Source organism: Pimephales promelas, chromosome 11 (assembly GCF_988280905.1).
Source record: "Pimephales promelas chromosome 11, fPimPro1.hap1.1, whole genome shotgun sequence".
Taxonomy (NCBI): domain Eukaryota; kingdom Metazoa; phylum Chordata; class Actinopteri; order Cypriniformes; family Leuciscidae; genus Pimephales; species Pimephales promelas.
Window position 1 is genome coordinate 15,128,179 of NC_142779.1, and position 21,562 is coordinate 15,149,740.

At 38.8% G+C, this 21,562-nt stretch overlaps 1 protein-coding gene across 20 annotated transcripts in view; it reads right to left on the reverse strand.

Moving 5' to 3' along the window:
- Window positions 1–4,119: 4,119 nt before the first annotated feature.
- The window catches only part of rims1a (regulating synaptic membrane exocytosis 1a), an 85,026-nt gene continuing 67,583 nt past the window's right edge, over window positions 4,120–21,562 (reverse strand). For 10 of the 20 annotated variants that reach the window (XM_089117044.1, XM_089117045.1, XM_089117042.1 and 7 more), the window contains 14 exons: window positions 21,353–21,451; window positions 20,994–21,083; window positions 19,896–19,973; window positions 18,887–18,958; window positions 18,654–18,719; window positions 16,782–16,894; window positions 16,558–16,667; window positions 15,927–16,087; window positions 14,689–14,909; window positions 10,771–10,921; window positions 9,299–9,411; window positions 9,073–9,174; window positions 6,659–6,798; window positions 4,120–6,574 (listed from right to left, as the gene is read on the reverse strand). In XM_089117044.1, the coding sequence (XP_088973170.1) occupies window positions 6,356–6,574; window positions 6,659–6,798; window positions 9,073–9,174; window positions 9,299–9,411; window positions 10,771–10,921; window positions 14,689–14,909; window positions 15,927–16,087; window positions 16,558–16,667; window positions 16,782–16,894; window positions 18,654–18,719; window positions 18,887–18,958; window positions 19,896–19,973; window positions 20,994–21,083; window positions 21,353–21,451 (1,735 nt within the window). In that variant the 3' untranslated portion in view covers window positions 4,120–6,355. The remainder of the gene's footprint in view (window positions 6,575–6,658; window positions 6,799–9,072; window positions 9,175–9,298; window positions 9,412–10,770; window positions 10,922–14,688; window positions 14,910–15,926; window positions 16,088–16,557; window positions 16,668–16,781; window positions 16,895–18,653; window positions 18,720–18,886; window positions 18,959–19,895; window positions 19,974–20,993; window positions 21,084–21,352; window positions 21,452–21,562) is intronic. The other 10 variants (XM_089117057.1, XM_089117056.1, XM_089117059.1 and 7 more) reach the window with 8 other exon arrangements.

The window sequence follows — 21,562 nt, forward strand, 5'->3', positions numbered from 1 at the left end:
GATGGTCAGAGGGCGTACTATTACTGGTAGTCAGAGGCTGAGCTAGCTAACTGCATCTGTAGTGAACTGCATAAACTAAATTATATTCCTGTAGATTTCATAGTTTTTTGACCCACAAATTAATGTTTTTTTTTTCCCCTCCTCGACCCCAGTTTCAAATGTACTTGATAAAAACCATCAAGCTCAAGGCAGTCAGAGTCACAGAGAACTCTATTTCGGGATCTGACCGGGTAATATCAGAACTGACTGTAATGTATGCCATTGCCATGACTGATTTTGAAGGCAAAAGTCCCGCTGAGCTCACTGATTTCCTTCAAAAATCTGTGCGAGCCAGCTGTACACATCGTCATGTTTTGCGGTGACTGTCCTTGTGTCTACTGCTTCTGTCGAGCAGACACTCTCAGCCCTAAAGTGAATTTTCTCCAAATCCACAAAGCACATGTGGATTGGTTGGGCAAACTCCCATGAACCCTCCAGCACCCTGGAGAGGGTAGCCAATAGACCTTATTCAGAGCAGCGCCATGACAGGTATGAAAGTGAGGCTGTGAGGGATAGACTTACCGTGTTTCCAATGGCATCCGCTGTAAAAAGCTGAATAAAGCGGCTAGATTACTTACAATTTTCCACAGCTTACATTGTCGGGAGTTTTTTGTCAACTGACATTTCTTAGAAAGATATTTTTCCAGTGTTTCATGAGCAGAACAATCCGAAAACACATTAAATAACAATACAGCCCATTGAAGAGATGCAAGTCTATCCCTCACAGCCTCGCTTTCATTCTCATTAAAAATCAAAGATGGCGCTGCCGTGAATAAGGCGTATAGAGCTGGTCCAGTGTTCAATGGCTAGGACGAAAACCACACTGTTCCTCTTGAATCCAAAGTTCCACTATCGGCCAAATTCTCCGCTCAAGTACCCTGGTATAGACCTTATGCACCAGAGAAACATGGGCTCCGTCATCTTTAGAATATTGTCTTTGAACTTCCGATCTTTAGAATATTGTCTTTGAACTTCCGTTTTTGCGGTCGCTCTGTATATCTCTATGGCATCGCTGTCGAGGAGTAATTAGCTGGTGAAGTAGATTTACTTATTGTAGAGTTAACAAAAGTTAGCTTAACAAATGTCGACCGGGAATTTTTTTACGAGCAGTTCATTCATACTTACCTATGCAAGATCGCTGTGAAAATACAGACCGGAAGTCAAAAGACAACGAGCGCAGTGCTGAAAAGGGGCGGGGCTACATAAGGTCTATACATACAGTCGGCAACGCGTCATAGTTGGGGGGCGTGGTCGGCGTGGGGGAAAGCAGCGCGACCATCCTGTATTTGAATGACAAAAATGCCATATTGCGAGTCATTTATGCCTGTCGACCGGCAACGGTACATTGCAAAATTAACTGTAATAGGTTATGATTGCCCTTATTTAATTAAAAACTGGGTCAATGACCCAACCAAATGGCCTGAGGTGTCGTTTCCAGACTATTATGGTTGAATCTTCAGGACATCGCGGAAGCTAACGGCAACACAAGCCTATTACTCAATCAACTTGCGAAGTTACTATAAGTCCATAAAACCATGTCACTTACCAATTGTACGTATGCTTCACTCCAAACTATTAATCCTTTTGTAAAACGGTGATCAGTAGTTAGCAACGAAATTGCAGAGGGACTTTGCTGACAGTTATCCGAATTCTCACACAGTCTGATAACCTTCAGCTGATAACGCTAATGTGACTGAGACATCCCTTATGAAAAACAACTAAAGGAATCTTGTAGTATTTTAGGACAAAATATTGTAGTAACGTTAATATTCCTATAGGAATACTATAGTATTTGGGGACATAGCCTAGAAGTATAGAGGTATTAAAGAACATCACAGAAATACACTACTATAGAATACTAATAGCCATAGGATTACTATAGTTCTTTTTCGTAAGGGATGTAACGTCAGACAAATCTGGCCCACTGCCTAATACGAGTTAAACATCTACTACTATCACACAGGGACCTCTACTCACACAGTAATCTAATAAGATATGATTAATTTTGCCATTTTGTCCTCCTATCCGGTTCTGTATGTATGTAAGAAAGGCTGTAGAACTTCAATTTATAATTTGTTAGTTTATTGGTGGTACAGAAAACGACACAGCAACTCTTCGGCATGATTGTCCTATGTATTTCAATGAGCGCCAAGGCAATGTTTTCCCCCACGGGCTAAATTCACACCACGTGACGGGGCGTTCCCGGGGGCGTTCCCAGACCAACCGACTGTATCTATAGACTTTCCCTTCTTAAAAAAAGGGACCACCACCCCTGTCTTCCAGTCCAGAGGTACTGTACCTGACTGCCACGTGATGCTGCAGAGGTGTTTCAGCCAAGACAGCCCCACAACATCCAGAGACTTGCCACTGGGGAGCTTTTTAACTACCTCTGTCAGGTAGTTAAGCTTGGGTGATGGACGAGTCCACAATCTCTGTTTCTGAGCCCTCAATCTCTGTTTCCTCAATAGAAGACGTGTCGGTGGGATTGAGGAGATCCTCAAAAAGTATTCCTTCACTGTCCAAAGACGTCCCCCTCCAACAGCTGCCCATGTCCACTGTAGTGTTGGGCACTACTTCCATCTCCTAAGGCGCCGGATGGTTTGTCATAATCTTTTCGAAGCCAACCGATAGTCCTTCTCCTCCCTGGCCTGATTTTTCAACGCATTCTCATCCCAAGGCGTCACCTTTGACCATGCTTCAATATTTGACGTTTTAGGCGCCCTTTAGCATCAGTTACACGATTCTACGGCGTCATCTAACTGACGCTAAAGGAAAGCGTGAGTTAGATGACGCGGTTAGGTTTAGGTCTGGGGTGGGGGTAGGGTTACACGTGATCCTAGGGCGTCATCTAACTGACGCTAAAGGGTCCCTTAAAGCGTCATATATTGAAGCATGGTCAAAATGCTTCCCAAGGCGTCACCTACTGTAACTGACGCCTTGGGAAGTGAGAATGGGGTGGATTTTTTGCCTCCACAACCACCCGGGTTGCAGTCCGCTTGGCCTGCTGGTACCCATCAACTGCCTCATGAGTCCCACAAACGGAGACTGGAGACCTTATGGTCACAGCTCTGAGCGACAGCGTCGACAATGGAGGTGGAGGACATGGTCAGCTCGGAGCAGTGACTAGCACAGATGTCCAATAACAGAACACCGCTCGGGTTCAGATCAGGGGGAGCTGTTCCTCCCAATCACGCCCCTCCAGGTGTCACTGTCGACGGAGTCCCCAGTCGGAGCACTTTCCATCACCTCTCCCAGAGACTCCGAGAGGGCCGGTTGCTCTGCACTGCTGTTCGGTCCATAGGCACACACGACAGTGAGGAAGAGTGCAAGGAAGCGGCCCACTCGTTCACCGATATGAATTCCAACACATGGCGGCTGAGCCTTGGGAGCCATAAGCAAACCCACACCAGCCCGCCGCCTCTTTATCCGCTTTATCTTTAAGGAACAGTTTCACTAGACTTTATAGTGGCTACTTTTATAGCTCACCTAAACAGACACTGACATTAAATTACAATTAGCTGGATAATTAAATTATGCAGTAGATTCTGAACAGCTGCTCAGTGGTTACATAATCACACAAGACCAAGTCTAATGTCACATTTCCGGAGGTATTTTTAGCTATTGTTAAGCAAGCAGTGACCTTGCACAATTGTTGAAAGTTTCTCATAAAACAAATGTAAACCACAAACAAAAGGAAGGAACTGTGTAGTGCTATTTCCCTCCACGTGGTGGAGAGATTGGATTACCATTAACTAAAGTATGATGCATTGATGGACTTTACTGGGCGGACCTCTTTTTGGTTTGAGGGCATAGACAAAATGTGATCTTAACATTTTTTAATTATCAAAATTACATTTAAAATTTTAATTTTTTTCTAAAAAATATATATTGTATACATAAAATGAAAAAGCTTGGTGTCAAATATTTGAAAAAAAAAAAGCTTTTTTCAAATGTTTCAAAATTTAGTACACACATTTTCTTTCACTTTTTAAACAAAGATACAAAAATAAAAACATTAAAAAAGCTAGAATCATGTATTTGAAATAAATAAATAAATAAATAAAACAAATCAGTGCACAATTTCTTCCACACAGTCTTTTATTTGTAAATAATAAAAATGAACTCTTGAATATAAAACATACACATTATTTGAGCCACGTCTGCTGTACAAACAAGAAATGTTGCAGTGAATACTTTCAATTTTGTTTCAGTGGAACACATGAGCTGTAAACAATCAGTATCCTTGAATAATACTGACAAAGTAAATAAGTCTGCCGAAACCAGGCATATAAAGTAAACTTCTCTTTGAAACGAGAATTCATGAGCATTTATTATAAAGCAACAGGGTGGTAGAGGTCCAAATTTCTCTCGTTAGATTGGGCATCACTAAAATAAAACTTTGGAGGCATCCCTTCTTCCGCTCAGCAGAACCAAGAGACAGAGCACTGATCCATTAACTTGAATGGGGCCGCTTTGTAAATATAAGTAAACTTCTTTGCAGACTCATATTTACAATATATGCATGTACGTAAGTGATGTTTACTTGATACACTCTGTTTCAATATCGATATATCTCTATGTCATTGTGATTTTCATAATTATATTCCATATACATATAGCTCTAGTTTTTATACAGGCTTTCTACCTTAGTTTTAGCCCCACAGTAGTATACAGACTACAGTGAACAGCAACATCTTCAATAAAATAGGGCCTTGAGTTTGCGGAGTACTACAGTACAGTGCTTATTTATCCATCCAGGGTCAAGTAAAAAAAAAAAAAAAAAAAAGGTGGGGGGAAGGGGGGTTGATTAAAACAATTTAAAAATCTTATAGACATTCAGCCCCAAAATAAGGCCCGTGTGTATGGCTGAACCCGGCCAAATGCCCACACATGGAATGAATGGCTTCGTTTTATTTGATAATCTATTTATATCAAGTACAAGCAAACTGTACAAGTACATGCAACATACAAGCTGGCCTACAGTTTGTGGAACTAACACACACTTATTGTAGTCTCTTTTTTTCTCATCTGTCTTGTTTTACAAAATGTGCATGCAACTTGGAACAGTTCCAGATTCATGCTGTTCCCCGTGTTGGTGGCGATCGGTCTTCTTCAGAGACCACTTTTCACTGTCACATTCAAAATGCTCATTGGGGGGGGGTGGGGGGGGGTGGAGAGATTTGTTTCAGAATAAACCAAACCCAAATCGATGACAAACGGCTAAAAATAGGAAGCTTACGATTTTGGCCTTTTCATTAATATCATCAATCCCCCAAAGCTTAAACTTTTCTCTTGTTTTGTTCAAAAATCAAGCAATTGTGCTCGCATTAAAATAATGTAAACTCTAGTCAGGTAGAAATTCAAATATCGGTATGTACAGGTCTTTTACCAAACGGAATAGAAGTCAAAATGCTCTGAAATGCCAGTACGATATGTTTTGTGATTGCGAAGTCGAACGTTTTAGCGAGCGAATGCATGTAGTTTCCCGTTAGGGTTGAAGAAACCTAAATGATAGTGGCTGCTTCTTACAGTCCCGGTGAATCAAATACAATTGGTTTTGTGTCTTCCATGAAGCTCGTATGACACAAATGTCAGAAAACATGAAGCATGTTTTCACATTCTACAAAGTGTGCCTATTTACCAAATCAACAGTAACGTGAAAAGGCAAAGCAGTCGGTGGCGACTGCTGTAAACAGACTTAAAAGGTTCTCAGGCATCCCTGCCTTATTAGACGCAAACGCACACTCACACACACACACACACCGCAGTCACACAATCTGAGTCTGAGTTCGTGCCAGACCGGCACACGGCGGGGTCTCGGATGCAGCATCCGTGAAGCAGAGAGGAAACTCTCTGAGAAGACTAAATCTTGACCTTTAACCCTCGACCTCTGGGGCTTCCTGTAAGTGCAATATAGAGGAGGGGCAGTGCTGTCCTCTCACTCTCGCCATTCTCTGAAATGCATACACATGAGAGAAAACAAATACGCTGACTGACCACAACCATCTAGGCTACCGGAACCACGTGGGCTCTGCTTCCTGGTCGCGTTTTGGGAGCCTCTCCCTTCCTTCTCTTTTTTAATTTGGGTCGAATCGTCATCTCAGCAACAAAACATGCAGTAAACGGAGCAGAGTGGATCAAAGGAAATCTCTACAACCCAAAGATCAAAAGTAAAAGAGAAGTGATTGTCAGGCTTCAGCAAAGCTTTGATCGTGATTCTGTCCATCTGTCTCTTTATCTGCCGCTCCGGTTCTGATTGTTGCCTCGGGTCCTTGGTCCGTGTGGTTTTGTTTCGCATCTGGCTCCTGTCCGTTCACTAGGACCTGATGATGCCCGGTGGCCCTGAAGAGTCCAGCGACGACTGGGAAGCACGACGAGCGAGAGGGGCTAAGGTCGGGTCGACCAATGATGAGGGGGGAAACAGTTTGTACCAACCGATCACTGTGCTGGAAAGATCCAGCTCCTCTAAAAGAATCTGTGCGACTCCCATGAAACATTTGTGGTCCATGCGGCCGTAATCTCCCCAGACTATTACCTGAAGACACATTCAGTGGTCAGTACACACTAATGTGGGCTATGGAGGAAGACCGAAAACAAACCAACGAAACTCGATTCCTACCTGGAGGACTTTACCCTGCGGACTTTCTTCAAACAAGAGCGCTTGCTGATACAAAGGATCTAGCGTCTTCCGTGCAATCTTGGTTTTCTTTTTGGCTTTGCACGCTCCGTTTTCCAGCAAATAAACCTTGACGTAGGGAGCTGTGAAGAGCACACATAGTTCAGAAAGGTTTGTTCAAGCATTTACAGTGCCCGGCACGTCATATTAACAATTCGTACAATGTATTAAACTTCAGAATGTCCTGCTGTAATCAATCCATTAAGCTCCTTTAAAGGGTTAGTTCACCCAAAAATGAAAATTAAGTCATTAATTACTCACCCCCATGCTGTACCAACCCCGTAAGACCTTCGTTCATCTTCGGAACACAAATAAAGATATTTTTGATTGAATCTGAGGGCTGGATCACTTTTCCATAGACAGCCTGAGGGACTGCCTCTTGACGGCCCAGAAAGTCATTAAAAGAAAAGGTTTAAATATTCCATGTGCCTACAGTGGCTCAACTATAACTTTATCAAGCGACGAGACTACTTTTTGTGCGAAAAAAAAACGTAAATAACGACTTTATTCGACTTTCCATTACTTCCTTATGGGCGCATGCGCGAGAACTGAGACGAGACCGTTCTTCTTCGACTACTTTTTGTTACCGGCTGCTCACCGCTTAGGAGTTTTACCGCCCCCTACCGTATAAGATGACGTACTGATATAGCCGGAGGCGCAAAACGTTCTGTTTACAAGCAGTATGTCATCTTATACGGTAGGGGGCGGTAAAACTCCTAAGCGGTGAGCAGCCGGTAACAAAAAGTAGTCGAAGAAGAACGGTCTCGTCTCAGTTCTCGCGCATGCGCCCATAAGGAAGTAATGGAAAGTCGAATAAAGTCGTTATTTACGTTTTTTTTTCGCACAAAAAGTAGTCTCGTCGCTTGATAAAGTTATAGTTGAGCCACTGTAGGCACATGGAATATTTAAACCTTTTCTTTTAATGACTTTCTGGGCCGTCAAGAGGCAGTCCCTCAGGCTGTCTATGGAAAAGTGATCCAGCCCTCAGATTCAATCAAAAATATCTTTATTTGTGTTCCGAAGATGAACGAAGGTCTTACGGGGTTGGTACAGCATGGGGGTGAGTAATTAATGACTTAATTTTCATTTTTGGGTGAACTAACCCTTTAAAGTAGTAGTTCACTTTTAAAAAAACTTTTGCTGATAATTTACTCACCCCTGTGTCATCCAAGATGTCCATGTCTTTCTTTCTTCAGTTGAAAAGAAATTAATGTTTTTGATTAAAACATTCCAGGATTTTCTCTATATAATGGACTTCATTGGGAACCAAACGGTTCAAGGTCCAAATATGAGTTTCAGTGCAGCTTCAAAGGGCTTTAAACGGCACCAGATGATGAATAAGGGTCTTATCTAGGACCCTTCGAGTCATGACTCGAAAAAAGATTTGTTCATTTTGATGAACGAGTTTAAACAGGAGAGTCACAAACACTCATCACAGAACAGAGCAAGGCGAGCATTTGTGGTTATAAAACTTAAACTTTTTTATTTATTTTTGAAATTACCGATCGTTTTGCTAGATAAGACCCTTATTCATCGTCTGGTGTCGTTTAAAGCCCTTTGAAGCTGCACTGAAACTCTCATTTGGACCTTGAACCGTTTGGTTCCCAATGAAGTCCATTATATGGAGAAAATCCTGGAATGTTTTCATCAAAAACCTTAATGTCTTTTCGACTGAAGAAAGAAAGACATGGACATCTTGGATGACACGGGGGTGAGTAAATTATCAGCAAGTTTTTTTTTAAAAGGGAACTACTCCTTTAAGTCTCTTATGATTACCAAGGCTGCATTTGTCTGATCAAATCTATAGAAAAATAATAATATTGTGAAATTTTTTTTCAATATATATATATATATATATATATATAAAAGCATATTTGATCATGTATTCAGTGTCACACGATTCTTCAAAAATTATTATTATTATTATATAATAATATTATATTATTATATTGTTGTTCATTTAGAAACCAGCTGTCCTGCTTAAGATTATTGTGGAAACCACGTTTTTTAGGATTATTTGATGAATGGAAAGTTAAAAAGAACAGGATTTAAGTAATTTGAAATAATAATCTTGCAACATTGTAAATGTCTTTACTGTCACTTTAGGTCAATTTAAATAATGCATTCTTGTTGAATAAATATATTAATATATTTTAAAAAATCGTACTGAACTGAACTTTTAGACTGCTTACATTAGGTACAGTCTAACAATAGGTACAGAAAGAAAAAAAGAAATTCAAAGTGCTTAACACAGAACAATTTAGTCATGCATGTAAAAATGTTTACACAATGAGTAGGATTCACATAATGAATCCCTAATCCCTATGAAAAGTAGTTGTGTGTGGGCACACTCTCACCCGGCAGCGATTTGGAACCTGGTTTAGGCGTAAGACCACGGGCCCTGATAACCTCCACCTCCAGCTGCCCTTTCTTATTTGTCAGTCCAATCTGAACATCTCCTACAAAACAAAACCAATTCGAAGAAAAAACAAGAAATTACATTTTTCAATGTTTTCCTTTGAAGCAAATCTAACAAAATCTTAGACTTAAGTTTGTTTATACTATGCAAAATAATTGACTTACCCATAGCGGGCGTGGCAAGTGTTTGTCTACCCACCAACTGAGCAGGGCCTAGACCGTCCAGGAAATCACTGAACTGGCTGTCAGCCCCTAACCTCATCCCTGAGAAGATCAAACTGACACACACACACATGCACCAGTCATCAGATGGATGGATAAAAAGAAGCAATTTAAATACAGCTTATGCATTCTAAAATACTTTGTTGTCATAAATCAATAAAAATCCCAAAATGTGTCTTCTGAAACCATTGTAAAGACCAACATGTGAAAAACTTCGCACAAGAACACATATAGTTTATATGGATGAAATCTACTCCTGCCCTCATATACTGTAGCGTTCAAAGGCTGCTGTAATGCAGAGGCTGCTTGCGCTGAGTATGGTATGTAAACCCTGTCCTGCGTTAAGGCCCCTCTTAATACACTCAATATTTCCTTTGAGACCGGCGCAATTTCCATGACCTAACTCCTGCAGGAATGTCTGAGGGACGTGCCAGCCCATGTCGTGCTACCATATGAATGGCTTTATGTGATTTCAGACCATTTAAAACACGTTCAACCTTAAATCATGGGGTTGCTGCTCATTTTGCCGTGTCACACTCTGTTTGTCACGACGGACAGGCCAACCGACCGAACGCTCTCTGAAGCCGCAAAGGGAATCGTGGCTGCCGTTTTCTACGCCGCTACAGACCCTGCCAAGGCCCCTCTCCGCAGATGATGGATATTTTAATTATTATAGGGGAGTACTGCTTGCCATCTGGCTCCAAAAATGGAGCTCAGACAGTAGTGGACACAGCATTCGCTCTGTAAATCAGACTGTTCTCTATTAGCTTATCCTTATGGTTTTTCCAAATAAATCTAGATGAGAGAAGCTCATGTGTACATGACACGCAGCCTGTTAAGAGTCCATTTATGTATAAGTGATGGGTTTGCAGCGAATACATAAAAACACCAGAGACATTTTAAGGGAGAGAGAGCTGGGGAGGAGGTCAACCTCGGGTGAAATGGCACAAATTGGTAACAGTATAGATTATAAAAGGTCTTTAATGTCACTTTTGATCAATTTAATGCATCCTTGCTGTATAAATTTATTTATATATACACATATTTTTTATGAATCTATATATATATATATATATATATAAATAAGCCTAAACTTTTGAACGATAGTAGTTCAATATATCATGATGCATCACAATTTCAGTCCTACGTCTCATAAAAGTGGCTCTGACAAGATAGATAGATAGATAGATAGATAGATAGATAGATAGATAGATAGATAGATAGATAGATAGATAGATAGATAGATAGATAGATAGATAGATAGATAGATAGATAGATAGATAGATAGATAGATAGATGATAGATAGATAGATAGAAGTACCATTGCGAAATTGTGAGAAAAATACCCGTGATAGATCGATATATGGTTTATAACAGTGAAAGAAAAGAGGAGTCAAACTGCTCTGGATACTAACTTGCCCTCAGAGCTATAGCTGTTCATGCTGCCGTCAGTGGACTCTCGGCTGGTTTGGCGGGCCATAGCGTTACGGGGATACTCCACTGCCATTCCCGTCTCCTGACTGCGCTGGATCTGACTGGATCCCTTTGTTTTCTTGTTGGCTGCTTCTGTGGATGGGGGGACAAGGGGGTCCCAATAAGGTCCTTTAATTCACAAACACACTTAAGCAGTACTTAATGTTAAAGGTTGTCAGAAGGTTAAAGGGTAGCACTTTTTACAGTCCTGTTCCCTATGTACATACTATACTTATAGTAATTACAATAACTGGGTAATAACTTAATAACTTACCCATAAACCTTAGCCCATGTAGTTACCTTATCACCCAGTACTTTATTAGATAAGTACACTGTAAGTACACATACTGTAAAATAAAGTGCAAACAATGTTGTTGTTTTTTTTTTTGGTAAACCTTACACTACAGGGATAAAATGTCCCCACAGTGATGGCAATATTCGAAATCCATGTGGGCACATTTTTTGGTGCCCATTGTAAATCATACTAAGTGATATTCTTTGAACATGTAAAAATACAGAAAGTTTATTTTTGTGGTGGGTAGGTTTAGGGGTGGAGTTAGTGTACGGCAGGGGTAGGCAAGTTCGGTCCTAAAGCCACTGTCCTGCAGTTTAGTTCCAACCCTGAAAAAACGCTCATCTGCCTGTACCCTTAGTACTCCTGAAGACATATGCTGCTTCCCAATTCGCATACTATCCATCCTAAATAGTATTCGAAAATAGAATTAGTACGTCCCAAATCGTAGTATGTTGAAATGAGTGTTCCAAAGAGACTCCGAAGTGCAGATCGATGCACACTCCAATGGCTGATATTGCCCAAAACCCATCGCGTGTTGGACGAGGTTTAGGGGTTTAAGTGATTAATTATCAGTATCTAACCTGACAAAAATGTATTCTACATTATTCTATTGTATCTGCAAATGCATTGTGAACTTTTGTAAAGATACGTTTAGCCATTAACTTTTAAATCCATCATTACATTCAAATTGCAAACACATTCGGAGAGTCTCCCCATGAAAGAACCACGACTAATAGGTGAACGTGCGACAACATTTCTCTACGAAATGGTAAGAAATTAAATTAGATTGAATGGAGGATTTTAACTGTGACGAGATGATTGACAGGTCAGTTTACGGTGATAGGATGCACGCGACAGAGCTGTCCGTTAAAGATGACGAAGTAGTATGTCGCAAAGCTTTCCTACTCTTTTACTACACACTTTCTTCACAAAAAGAGTACATACTTTTAGGGCGTAGTAGAAGTAGGCGAATTTGGGACACAGCAATTGATTACCTTGTTCAGGTTTGTTTGATTAGGGCTGGAGCTAAACTCTGCAGGACAGTGGCTCTCTAGGACCAAACTTGCCTTCCCTGGTGTAAGGGGATAGAATATACAGTATAAATCTTCATGTCTATGGAAAGTCCCCATAAAACATGAAAACACACACGTGTACCCAGGTGTTTAAGTTTGCTATTCTTACAGCCGTGAATCAGGAGAAGATATAATTCTTCGCCCTTGGTGAGAGTAACATCTGCTGGACATCATGGGGCACCATCCTTACTATTTATGGCCTTTTGATGGATTACAGATCCTTTGAAAATGTCAACCTCACAGAGCCACTGTCATGCCAGTTGTTTGACTTTAAAATGTAGCAAAGAGGTTTATCTCTTCACTCATCATGTTCACTTTCATCAAAACACAATCAAGGGCTTTTTCTCACAAGGTCCAGGGACTCTTTTTTTGGGATTTGGGAAAACGGAGAAATACTGTGTTATCTTATAAATAAAATAAAATACATTTAGAGCACCTGTATGTTGAGGTTCTTCTAGTCTTTTGAACTTTCTAGAATTGTGAACAAATGATATTAAGGCAGGAGAGTCTAAACTACATGCTCTGCGAGGCCACAAGATATTTTAAAAACGATCTGAATTGCAAACATTTTCACATTTTTGTGAAATAAATTAAATTCATAATATGAACACTGGGTGTCACTTTCAAGTGAAATCAATGTCACTGGCATCATTAGTCATTCTGCAGTTTAAAAGATAAATCATCATTGGCCTATATAACTCCTTAGATAATATTTAAAAAAAAAATAAGGTACAGTTTATTAAGTATTCTTTATAAAAAAGATCCAAATTGTTAACATCAGTTAATGCATGAAGTATCATAAAATAACAAGTAACAAGGAACAACACTTTTTACAGTGTTTATTAATCCAAGTGAATGATAATTTAATCAACATTGATCATATACTTTTTACAAATATATATATATATATATATATATATATATATATATATATATATATATATATATATGAAACAAATGCTGTTCTTTATGCTATTTTAAATTTTTTTAGGAATCTTTGATGAATAAAGTCCAATTACAGCTTCCCCAAAATGATTAAGCAGTACAACCGGTTTTAACATTGATATTAATAATAAATGTTTGTTGAGGAGGAGTCATATAACAGCACATTAGATTATAATTTCTGAAGGATCATGTGACACTGAAGACTGGCGTAATGATGCTGAAAATTCAGCCTTGCCATCACAGGAATAAATGACATTTTAAAATATATTCAAACAGAATTAGTTTTTTAAATAATATTTCACAACATATTGTTTTTACTTTTTTCAATTATGGAGGTTCTCCTTTGGACTTTAACTAATCTTAATATACAATGTGAATATTTGTAATAATAATAATAATAATTAGTATATATGCATAAATTACTATGAACCACAATTAAACACTTTAAAACAGTTGTTCATAATACTTAATGCATTAACTCATGTTACGAGATTAAGAAAGTGTTCCCGCAATCATATTTTTAGTTTTGGCTATGCTTGTGAATGGATGAGGCTGGTGCAGTGGACAGAGCGTGGAACAGCTGTTACAAAGCAGCGGAGCTCTTTAAAATGCTGATTTATCGCATCTTTGCAACTCTTTATGATTTATCATCTGATGGTCCTTTTAAGATATTATCCAGGCGTTTGGCAGAGAGCGGTGCCAAAAAAACTTCTCTTGCCATCCTTTTAGAATTTATTTCTTTTTTCAGCAATCCATTTATTAAACTACAAACAGACAGTGCTTAAAATATGGCATTTTAGAGGATATCAGATCCAACTTCAAAGGTATTTATCTACATTACATCTGATAGGAATCCAGGGTTGATCTGCACCTGACAGAGTGAACTCTTGCCAACGATAACATGCTGCCATTCATATTTCTAGCCCGATGCTTCAGCTCCCACACTTTTAAAGAGACTAAAGACACATGCTACTTTAAGAGGTGAACCAAGGTAGAATGAGACCAGACAAGGGTGACCCAGAGAAAGAGAGAGGGGAGACAGATAAGAGATAGCCATCTAAGCAAACCAGGAGGACTGAGGAAAAGACATCCGGCGGTCTTGGCAAGTGGATTTAACTGATGGAAAGAATTTGCTCCTTATAATAAGCCAGTCTTGATTTTGTTAACAAATTCTTTGGGGTCCTGATGACGCTAATGTCATTCTACTAAATATATCCTCATTGTTACTCAAGATAGAAAGCATTTTTTGCCTTAATAACTGTTGATTTGAGCTTTTACACCAGTAGAGGGCACCTCAGGCTATGCTAACAGAGCATTCAGAAATGGATCTGTCCTGTATCTCTTCTCTGGTGTTTAAGTGACTTTATCAGATATCCAAACAATGAGTTTTATTGGGACAAAAGGCCCTACTATATATGGTACATGAAGCAGCGAGTAACATGTTTTAGATTTAAACTTGTGTGTTTATTAGAAGCAATACCTGATTTATGTGGCTATTCAAGCCATTGTTGCACAGAAAGGATATGATTGGCTGTTAAGTGTCTCACCTGTCTGACTGAGCTGAGAGGTGCTTCTGCTGCGGCGTGAGGGAATGCCCACGATGGCGACGACACGGGCGCTAAGGCTGGATCTGCGCTTTTTCCCTCCTCCTCCCAGTGTTCCCAGAGCGGTGTCTGACTGGCTGCCATCCGTACGCTCCAGAGTGTAGATTTCCCCACTGACACTCGTGCTCTTCAACATGCTGCGGCTGGATGGATGAATATGACGGCTGGTGGAGAGAGAAAACATAGCAAAGACTCTCAATAACTCAAATGACAAATGGAAAATCGCTATGTCATTGTGACCCTCTGTGAGTTTACCGGAAAGCATAAAAATCTGAGGATGACATGATCATGGAAAAGACTAACGTGAACATCTTAAAGGGATAAATAATTGAAAACAGTGATTTTTTTTTGTGCCATTTTGATTATACTGTAAAAGAGTTTGATGTACAATAAACATTACAATTGAAAAGTTTGAGGTCTCTTATGATCAAGGATGCATTTATTTTATTAAAATACAGTTAAACATTAGTATTGTAAAATTGTATCATTGCAATTTAAAATAACAATAAAATTGTAATTTATTCCTGTGATGGAATTTTCAGCCGCCATTCTTCCAGTCTTCAGTGTCACATGATCCTTCAGAAAGCATTCTAATATACTGTAATGATTTGGTACTATATTGATATTACTAATGTTGAAAACAGTTGTACAGCTTAATATCTTTGGAAAACATTTTCTTTTCAGGATTCTTTGAAGAATAGAAAGTTCAAGTGAACCGGATTTATTTTAAAAAGAAATATTTTGGAACATTATAAATGTCTTCACTGTCACATTTGAGAAATTGAACGCATTCTTGAACCCAAACCTTTAAACGGAAGTGTTTAAATGTGTGCAACATAAATGTATGGACACTAAACAACAAAAACAGGTTACCATTGTAACATGTAAATTAACTATTGACTGCTACACAAACATTTATTCAGAAATTCTTAAATTCTTCAAGAGAACAAAGATGTTATAAATGTGTAGAATATGGCCCATTAATGTAGAAAGATCCACAGCTATCTCTCTTTATGAGATATAAGAAATGTTTAAACAAATAGTTAAAAAAAAGTGAATAAATGACATTCCAATTACAAATTGATCTCTAACAAGTATAATCACAAGTGAGGTGTCAAAATGTTGCAAAAATTGTCAGTTATAATCATAAGGGGCTGTTGCATTAAGTCTATGCATCTCACCTAATGCGACCCCTGGGTCGTTCTGATTGAATGGACATGTAGCTGGTGCTACTGATCCGCGAGGCACTGCTGGCGCGAGAGATGGCTGACACGTCACTGACATCACTGTCTGAGGACTTATGGGACACATTGTCACAGCTTCGTCGCTGCTCCTTATAAAGCTAGTGGAATGAAATGCATAAAAGAATGAAAGTGCATATCTGAACATTCTAGATTTTTCAGTTTGAAAGTGTTGGAATGGGATTACACACTACCGTTCAAAAGTTTGGGGTCAGTATAAGATTTTTTCTAATACTTTTATTTGGCAAGAATGCATTTAATTGATCAATAGTGACAGTAAAAACATTTATAATGTTACAAAATATTTAAAATTCAAATAAATATTGTTCTTTTGAACTTTATATTTATCTTCGACTGTAAAAGCAAAGCAGGAAAAACGGTTTTCAACATTGATAATAATTGTAAGTAATAAATCAGCATATTAGAATGACTTCTGAAAGATCACGTGACACTGAAGAAAAAAGTGATGGCTGCTGAAAATTTCTATTTAATTAGAAATGAATCCCCAAACTTTTTAACAATAGTGTATATGATAATGAAGTCCAATCCGAGAGAGTAGAACGGCACTCACCTCTCTTTTATTTTTGAGCGCCTTCTCCAGATCCTGGCTGGTACTGGAGGGAGCTGCTGTTCGGAAGGTGCGCACTTTCATTTGCCGTGTTCGCTCCTCTGAAGCAAGAGCTAATACATACATGATAAAAAAAAAAAATATTATTAACACGAAATTTTCATATTTTGCAATTTATTCAACAAACATTTGGAAAAGTGACCAGTGCAAGTCAGTGGACAATGTACCTTGCTCTACACTGCTGCTTTTAGCGGGAACTTGGGGAAGCTGTCTGACCTTTCGTGTCGAAGAAGAGTCCCCTGTTGATGAGGAGAATGTGGGCCGGGAGTTTGGCTGTTCCCTGATGGAGAGAGAGAGAAAGAGAGAGAGAGATAGAGAGAGAAGGGAGAAGGAATGCGTTTATTTTATCAAGTACATAGGCCATACCGCCAACCAGCGTGGATCTGATAAACGCACAGTATCAAGTAGTACACATTTTCACGAACAGACCGATCCTTACCGGACCAATATCTGCATGATAATAAGGTAACATTTTTGATCACATCTGATATGTATTATAGCTAAGAGCCATAATGAAAGCAAAACAAGTACAGGAGTAGAGGGTGTAAAACTGGTGGGGGAAAAAGCGGTAAATGTGAAAGATAACATTGTTGTTATGCACAAGGCAACAAACAGAAAGCTGTGGGTATGTGATGAGGACAGGTGGATTTTCAGTATAAAAAGCGACAACCACACAAAACATTTAAGAGAAAAGAGCAAAAGCGGAGGTTATAGCAAAGACAAAGCTTAAAGTGTTAATTGTAGGATGGGTTGAGTACAGCAAGGCTTCTCAGCCCAGATCAGGGTCAGCACCTTTCCATTTGGGGTGAGCCTGTGGTTGACCCCCGCACGCACGGGTCACCTTACCCAATGGAGGCAGCGATACCCTCTTCCTGCGTGAGCCCTTTAGAATGGAGGTTGGCCTAATGCTGCAAGCCAGTGAGAATAGCAACATACAAGACAGAATAATAAAGGAAAAATAAAATCAATGTGACAAATCATAGAAAAAAATAATAAAATGGAGAAAAAGCCCAAAAATGATTTGCAAAAACAAAGAGAGAAATAGTGTGAATGTGTGAAAAAATAAATATGTTTGTGGATGAAGCCAGATCAGCACTTCTCTATAAGTTCAACAACTGAAAAATATTCACAATTTAATACAAAGAATAATATACTAAAAACAGGGTCCAAATTTAACATAGGTCGGCGATTTGAGGAAATGCACTCGTGGCCATGAATTATTTTTTATTAAAAAAAATATTTATGCTTTTTGTATATTTTTTTTATTTAAATTTTGATTATTATTAACTTAAATATCTTTCATCCCATTTATATTATTTTATTATATTATTTTAATATGAATGCTTTAGCCATTTCAACTGAAACATTTCATTTTATTCACATATTGTAAGAGAACAGGTGAGTAAATCCTATTAACCATTTTATTTACTCACCAAAATACATATTTAATCACATTTGGAGCTTTGGCAATATTTAAATTTTGGCTCTGATATAAAATAAAGAAATGGTCAGAAATAACAAAAGCATACAGTATTTGGAAAACAAAAACATAATTTAAAGTCGCCCAGTAGTCAATAATTATATCCCTTAACACTAATTTTTGATCACCAAAGTGACTTTTTTATGTCTTAAAATAGCTTGAATACACTATTGCCTCATTTACTATATGCAATTCTATGAATATGCATATTAGCCCCGCCTCCACTCACTCACACCAGCTCAGAGATCCACGATTTTGAGCCTGTCTTTGGTTCACTGCCTTTTAAGGAGAAAATACTCAACAATGGTGCTGACTTACGAATTTGCGCATGGTTTGTCTTAAAACACCACATAGACATATAAACAACATTAAAAGCTTGATTTTTACCACAGGGGGACTTTAACAACAATAAAAAAAAACACTGTTTTTTTCAAGTCCAATCTAGAAGCTTTATCCAGTGTGAAATGTGTGTACTAAACAGGTTCTGTACATACAGGACTTAAACAATCAACAGGCAATGCAAATGTGACATGATGTGACATGGTTTGATAAGTCTTACCGCTCGCTGTCAGATATTTTCTTGCCAAGTTTCTGACAGCTAGGCTTGTCCAGAGTTCTCGACTGCCTGCAACATGGAAATGACCGAGGCGAGACAGAAAACAAAAGAATGAGGAGTGGATTTACTCGGGACTGGACGGGCAGTAAATGAAACTGCTGTCTAATAAAATGCCACTATGGAGATGGACATGTTATTGGTATATGTGCTCTAGAGCTCTTCCTGTGGGTGTGTACCTCTGTGCGTCTGGCTTTGCACTGAGGCGGTGTACTGTCTCCTGAGCGGGGAACCTAGCCTCCAAAACCCAGCTGATTCATAAGATCAGGTCAAACACATGTGAGTGGCATGGATACAGACACACAGACACACAATGACATAGTATGGATTGATGTTAATAAAATAAAAAAAAAATAATGTCATTAGGGCTAAATCATGTCACTTTGGTTTAGTGGCTATTCACTAAAGGAAATTATACAATAATGTACAGGTAGACAAATACACAAGACACACTGTGTATGATATGGAGCACAGACAACTGACTGATGACATATGTGACTTTATATACCCAAAGAATCTAAGACAAAACCCTATGTAAATCATTCCAATTTCAGATGAATCCAGAGAAAAGTAAAGATACAAGCAGTGCCCCCAAAATGATTTTGGACACTTAAAATGTCTGAATATCACAGTAAAATACAAAGCCCATTTGAATCTGCAAACAAATTACTCTTTCATAATCTGAAAACGAACTTTTTTGTGTGAAAGATTTTGCCTGAAAAGTGTGCTTGTGGTATTTTCTTGTTTAAAATAAATCACATTTGTGCATTTTTTTTGTCAAAAATACTTTTCAGGGCCGCTGTAATGTATGAAAATGTATCAAACTGTTGGAAGAATCAGTATAAAAACTGTAGAAGATAACAAGAGAGATAGAATAGACTATAGTCTGTGGAAAGAGTTTAGATAAAAAAGGACTAAGAAATCCGGAGTCATCGCAACACATTGCACATCACACCACAAAAGCCACATTTCTAAAGCTGAAAAACTACAAAACACACTGCCGATCACATTATAAAGCACTAAAGTCATGGGGCTGCTGGGTAACAACAAGCTATAGGTCAGAAGCTACAGGAGGTTGGAGGGTTAGCTATACAGCACATCCACTATCTAGTCCCATGGCAGGGAGGGGACGGACAGGTTAGAAGAGCAGAGAGGTTTAGCAATAGGACTGGAGGACAGGAGGGATACCTGTCGTCTTCTGGGGAGGCATGCTGAATTAGGATCCTTGGGCTCATGGGTCTGGTACGGGGCAGAGACTGGGTGCTCCTGCGTGAGTGTGTGCGAGTGTGATCCACAAACACCCAAAGAGTACAAAGTGGAGATGGAAGAAACACGGGAGGTCAATATAGATACTGTGACAACGGTCATCTCAAAACACACAAGAAGATGTACAGATTCAGGGGACTCATATTTGACACTTCTTCAGCTACTGTGGTTAGATAAAAACTCCCTATCCAAGACGCAAAACAGAGCCGTCAGGCCATAAGAGTCACTGGACACTAAAAGAGGAGTGCATAGTGGGTGACCTAACAGTGGTATGTTACTTTGACATTAACACATGGGTCTTATTCACTAACAATCACACACACGTGTTCTTATTTTACAGTATGTGCACAGAAAAACAAGTATTTCTAAAGCTAATTACTCAAATTAATCAAAATGAGTGAGTGTATGCTAGCAGCATCAGCTTTCTGGTCTCCCTCCAACATTGATAATAAGAAATTATTCTAGAGCTGCAAATCAGCATATTAGATTGATTTCTGAGGGATCATACGACACTGACTGAAGACAGGAGTAATGATGCTGGAAATTCAGCTTTGGCCTTATAGGAATAAATTACATTTCAAAAGATATTAAAATACAAAAAGAGTCAAAGAGAGTTTACATTATAATAACATTTCAGAACATTCATGTTTTAACTGTATATTTAATCAAACTAATGCAGCCTTGGTGAGCATAAGAGACTTACAAAAAAATGAACTGAACCCACCCCAAACCTTTATATTCATAAACATTTTACTTTTTACATTGTATGTTTCTAATGCAAGGATTTGAAGGTATATCCTAAATTTTAATCTTCCCAAAATTATGACTTCTGTTTGCTCTCTAGTTTTATATAAAACAATGTGTTTGTGTGTGTGCACAATAGTGAATGAGACCCAAGGACTGTTGTGTTCAAAGGGCATCACAAAGGAATATTATAAGAGTGTCCTTTAATTTCTGTGAATGATATCAATGACAAATTCAACAAAATTAGAATCATCCGATTCAAAATAAAGAGTGTACCTGTCTCGTTCAGGTGAATTGGAATTAGAACCTGGTCTCAGACAGTTGGTACTAGCACTTCTAAGCCTGTCAAGAGAGGGCTGTAGATCACTAGGGTCACAACATGCGATCCAATGGAGAAAGGAGAAGGAAAAACAGAGAATAGGAAGATGACAAAGAACAAAAACATTAGGTCCAAAATAATATGAAAAGCAAACCTGTAAGGGGAGGAAGTCAAGAGAGCTCCTATAATGTGGTGTGTGAGATAATGTTTGAATTTTCTAATGTTTTGAATAAGAAGTCTCTTGGGAGCTGTTGGATGTTTAATGCTGTTGTTTTTTATCTGATGGGGTTGAGGGTTGATATTTTCGACCCCTTACCTAATGGTGATCTTGTCTTTGAACCTAAGAACTTGCCGTTGTGTGGCAGTGACTACAGACAGCCGTGACTTTGACTTAAGGCATGCAGGAAGTGTTGAGCTGAACACAAACGAAAGTCAAACAAGTGCAAACAAAAGCAGTCACAAGTTACAGAAAAAAAAAAGAACACAACAACCAAAAATAACATAAAATCACATGACCAACTTGGAT